Source organism: Alexandromys fortis, unplaced genomic scaffold (genome assembly GCF_014885135.2).
Source record: "Alexandromys fortis isolate MF-2015 unplaced genomic scaffold, M_Fortis_MF-2015_v1.1 scaffold_101, whole genome shotgun sequence".
Taxonomy (NCBI): Eukaryota; Metazoa; Chordata; class Mammalia; order Rodentia; family Cricetidae; genus Alexandromys; species Alexandromys fortis.
The window spans coordinates 1,637,697-1,642,806 of record NW_026067983.1 but is presented as its reverse complement, the minus strand read 5'-3'; the positions used below and the strand labels follow the sequence as shown (position 1 = coordinate 1,642,806).

The 5,110-nt window shown below is 45.3% G+C and overlaps 1 protein-coding gene across 1 annotated transcript; it reads right to left on the bottom strand.

Annotated features, from left to right (window-relative positions):
- Positions 1-214: 214 nt before the first annotated feature.
- Sostdc1 (sclerostin domain containing 1) lies at positions 215-4,879 on the bottom strand. The gene is made up of 2 exons (XM_050158693.1): positions 4,460-4,879; positions 215-1,899 (listed from the first exon to the last, which is right to left on the bottom strand). The coding sequence occupies exons 1-2, from the start codon at positions 4,662-4,664 to the stop codon at positions 1,481-1,483; spliced, it is 624 nt and encodes a 207-aa protein (XP_050014650.1). The 5' UTR covers positions 4,665-4,879; the 3' UTR covers positions 215-1,480.
- Between the last annotated feature and the right edge of the window lie 231 nt (positions 4,880-5,110).

Here is a 5,110-nt window from a genome sequence, read left to right as displayed (position 1 = left end):
CAGGGAGGCAGAGGCAGGCGAATCTCTGTGAATTCGAGACCAGCCTGGTCTACAAGAGCAAGTTCCAGGACAGGCTCCAAAGCTAGAGAGAAACCCTGTCTCAAAAAAACCAAAAAAAAAGAAAAGTGTTCAAAGGTCACCCATTTCTCTTCTTTCCTCTCACACTTAGCAGCCCATGGAGATGATCCCGAAAACTTTTAAATGTAGTTCCACCCCAGAACTTCCGATCCACCTCTGATGGAAACCTTTCAATGCCCTCTCCACCCAGAGATTATCAATCTGAGGGGCTCCCTGCAGTTCACCCCTCCCCCGCCCCTCTTTTCGTGCAAAGAGCTCTCTCACAGCTTGAATGTGAGGAGGGGAGCAGAGGTCTGGGTTTGGGGGCGGGGAAAGCTCAGGACTTACTAGGCCCTGATTTTGATCCTCAAGCAGCAACAAGGAGAGCCCAGTAAACTTACAACTTTATTTTACAATGTTTGCAAGCATGTACCTTCTCATACATGTTAGAGGCAAGGACTGTAACATTCAGCCGTGTTTATATTTGCTAAGAGAAACCAATGGCGTTAAAGGTCAGGCCGCCTCTGGTTGTATGGACTAAATAACAAAGCGTTGCATATTTCTGCTTCGCAGAGGCCCATGCTACTGACAACGTTTATGATGAAACAAATATAAGGAGACTAAAATACTTACTTTACATATCTACAATATGTATTTTCATATTCCTAGACCAACCACAAATCATATTGGGATATATTTAGGTACATGAAAAGGCTCCAAAACATTAAAAAATTAACATTTTGAAAAAATCACATGAGAAAGCTCATTAAATAACAACATTGAAAAATAAATAATCAGCTTTCCTTATTAGCTGCTGCCATGCATTGCTGCTGCTGCCATGCATTGCTGCTGCTGCCGCCATGCATTGCTGGCATTCCATTCCAAGCGAGGTCGGCATGCAGGGTATAACCTCACACTGACACTATACAAAGCTACGGGGCTTATTTCTGAAGTGAAATGTCACAGGGTTTTGCCTCGCTTTCAAAGGACGCTAACCCCTGGCTGCCAAACTGTTCCCACGAAAATTACGGGAGAAGCCCTTTCTGGAAGTGTTTTGTGAAGATACATTTTTCGACGAACTTTCGTGGTTTGAAGGGGGTTGGTTTGGGAAGGGTAAGGGCGGGCTAGGGAATGGCGCGTTTAAACTGCCAGCTGATGGTGTTTAAACAGCATCAGGTGCTTTTTAAGACCGGAGCCAGCCGACAGGATGCCTGGCTTTCGCTGCCAACTGTACTCATTACATCTTGAGAAACTTGCAAAGGAAAAACTAGTCCCAGAGAAGGTCCCAGAGAAGGACAGCCTGCTGGGCCTGATCAAAGCAGAAAGCGTCTACTTCGCTTTCAAGTGAGAAGAGAGCAATGGCAGGCTCGCGTCTTCCAAGCCCTGAAATCTGGGTAGCAGATGCTTTCTCGTCAGTCCGGTTCTAGCTCAGACTGTGCTTGCTGGATTTGCTGGCTCTCTTCCGCTCTCTGTGGTGCTGCTGGGCGGGTTTGGCGGGCGACACGCTCTCGAAGTTGTGGCTGGACTCGTTGTGCTGGCGGGTGTACCGCTTGCACTTGCAGGCCGTGACCACCGTGATCTTGTAGGTGCGTGTGCTGCCATCCTGGCACTGCAGCTGGATTCTCTGGGTGCGCGTCTTGTCGTTGACACACCGCCACTCCTGGGAGCTCCGTCGGCTCCAGTACTTTGTTCCGTAGCCTCCTCCGATCCAGTTGGGAAGCACCGGCAGGGGCAGGCACTCGCCCGCGCACACTAGCTCCTTCAGAGGGCTGATGCTGGTGCACTGGCCGTCGGAAATGTATTTGGTTGACCGCAGCTCCCGGCAGCCCACTTGAACTCGACCTACAGGAAACAGGACAGAACTGCATCAGAGACAGAAAGCGACTGAAGGTGTTTGGGGTTCTGTGCTTGTTTTAAGTAGTTTCCAGTGGCTGTATATATTCAAATTGCAGGACTGCCCTAAGTGACTATGTACTTTGTTTTCACAGAGCAAGTCTGTGGGAGGGTTGGAAGACACTTTTATCAAAATGGCCAGGCTACAGACAGTCTGACTGCTTTTGGAGTTGGAGGGAGGGAGGGAGAAAGGGTCTCGTTCCTTTCCATGGGTTTCATTAACTGATTGTTTATTAAAGTATTAAAAGTCACATTCTCTTAGTCTCATTCCCAACAAGGGTTCCTTCCACTCCTGTAAATATTCTCTCTTCAAAGAGTGCACTTTAATGTTCTCGTACTCATGGGTCATACTGGCTAATGTCTGCAAGTGCTTTTAATTAAGTTTTTCAAAAAAAATCTCTTGAGAAAATGTGGAAAGTATTTAAATGCTGTGTACAGTGCATATGTATGCTGTAATATTTTATTTCAATTATAGAATTCAGCTGCATGGTCATACATGCATATGGCTACAACCATTGACATTTTGCATATCAAACTTAATAACTGTGTTCTAAACATAAATTCCCAAGCTATGTTTTAAAAATACAAACAGTAAAATGTTTGAAATGCAAAATGCCACCACAACTCAATATTTAAAGAATATAAAAGCCCCTAAATTAGGAACGTATGGTTGCCATAACAACTTGGCTACATTTCCATGAATTTTATGGCAGAAAAATACCTAACATGTCTGATTTACAACTGCACAGGAACCACAGCGTTCATTTCCTGAATATCAGGCATGGACAGCTTTTTGTTTTAGTTATTTGGATTTGATAAGTATGTTCTCTAATTGGCTGTTTCTGGTCATGTGCCTGAGTAATTAAAACAAAAATTAATCTTAAAATATTTGAAGTTTTCCTGCTCATTCCTTTGTTATCCAAATGAGAGCTGCTTATGACAAACTTGAGAAGAAATCAAGGCTTATTAACCAGGAAAAAGGCTTAAAAACAGAGGTTGGTGAACTGTCCCAACCAAAACTATTAAAAGCTGTTGAAGCTGTTCTTGTGACTCCTGCAAACAGTCTCCAAGTGGCCAGGGAGCCAGGAGTTTCGCTCCATTTCTGCACCCCAGAATGTCTGAGGTAAGGCTCACAGCCTCAGGGAAGTGTGGGGCTATGAAGCACAAACATGTGAGTGTATCCATCTGCGCTCACAGGGCGAGCAGCAGCTGGGGATTGAGATGAAAGGGTTAACGGTTTGGCTGGACAGAGTGCTGGCCTTGCTTGCTTCTGACTCCAGTGCACCTTCCTGCAGCTGCCTTAGGAATGCACCTGGAAACAGACAGCAGTGATTTTGACTTGCCTGGCTTTTGTTCCTGAATGTGTAAGATTGGGCATTTTTGTGGTGACGTTTCTCTCACTGGCAATGAATCCCCACCACGTTTCTCTCACTGGCAATGAATCCCCACCACACTGTTCGTAACTCAATACTGATCAGACACTTCCTGTACCCTGAAGTCAACCGTCTCCTGTCAGTAACACACTTTGGTTTTCTTAGAGAGGTATTACCAGTCATATTTGCTTTGACTTTTCAAAAGTCAGAAAAACTCTTCTTCATAGTTTAAATGAAGTTTATGGAGGAGGAGCAAATATTTGGGTAAGATTTCCTGCACACTGTTCCTCCTGTCTTTCTTCAAGTTGATTGCTAATGTGAACTCTTTTAAAGGAAGAGAATAAAGCAAAAGTTGGAGAAGAAGTTTTAAATACCTGTAACTAGTAGTCCCTTGGCATGTCATTAAGGAACCCGAAAAGGGGTAAGGAAGCCCTCCCTGTGCTAAACATTAGCATGCTATTATTTGAGATCTCCTGCTACATACAAATGGACACGCAGTCCTTCACAGACACATACACAATTCCTTCAGTTTGACCTGTTGAGGAAAGAATTTTAGAAAACCAGGATTCTCCAAGCTGTTGTTGTATAGACCTCTCTCACAGCGAGCATCACCAAACCCACACATCTCTCTGAACTAGACATATTTGAGACATTTATGGGAATAATTTCACATTGCCTGAAAGCTCCCTTTCATCCTTCGTGAGTCCCTACACCTAGTTCTACTTAGTTACCAATCAGTCACCTCACCAAATCTGTACACGTTCTGAAAGGAACAAAGTGTAAGACAACATGCGCTTAAACTCTGCAGAACAACACTCTAAAGAACTCTCCTTTTGCAGAGTTTTAAAGACGCAGCCTCTTGACGCGTAGACACATTTGTCGGTGGGTACTGGGCAAAGCACATCTGTGCTTGCCTTATCAAGCCGCCGTTTTAATTACGTTAACTCTAAATTCACTAGCCAGGGAAAAACGCCAGCCTACGCAGGCAGTAGATTGCTCCCAGATTGTTTAGCAACACATACACATTTCACGGTAGTATACAATAAAACCATTCTACAGGGATGGGAGCTGATGCTCCCCAAAAGGATTAAAAAAAAGAGAGAGAGAGAGAATCTATACAAGTAAAACACACTTACTGTTGCGATCCAGTCCAGTGCCACTGAAATGCCTGCCTCCATTTCTGGCTTGATTCAACGTGCTGTTGCTGCTGGGGTGTGCAGGAACAGGTTTAACCACATGTGAGTACAGGATTTCTGTGGCATCATTTTTAAAAGCCGAACAGTTTTTCACGAGGATGCATATCAGGGGGATGACATAGAGATTAATGGCAGGAGGAAGCATGGTGCGTGGAGGAGGCGCTGGGCTGAGGAGCCGGGTAATTCTCTCCCCTGCCTCTGCACTACTGACTGTGGAATGCCTCCCCAAGGTTCCCTTTATATATCCACAGAGGCTTGGCGTTCATTCAGGTGTAAAGTTGTGTAGAGCTCCAGAGTGAAAACACAGAGAAGGGGTGGGATCCCTACATGACCCTGCAGAAGAATTTTACCAATGGAGAAGAAGGCTGCAGAAGAGGAGGGAGGAGCTTGCTACACAAATTGCCTGAGACCTCAGAGTTGGGCTTTCCTGGTCTGAAGCGCAAGGAAGCCAGCAGGCAGGGCACAGCTCTGTCACAACTGCCACACGCCTCAGCCCTGTCCTCCCTGGAGCCTGGCTCATGCTCGAGTGCAATGGAAGACAAAATGTATTGCTGTCCACATGGAGAGAGCACATTGGTTTTGTTTTACATT

Excerpts from the sequence above, each read along its gene's own strand:
- Sostdc1 (XM_050158693.1), bottom strand. The coding sequence starts at position 4,664 with ATGCTTCCTCCTGCCATTAATCTCTATGTCATCCCCCTGATATGCATC. Across the intron at positions 1,900-4,459 it reads CACTGGACTGGATCGCAACA|GTCGAGTTCAAGTGGGCTGC; the intron begins GTAAGTGTGTTT and ends TGTTTCCTGTAG.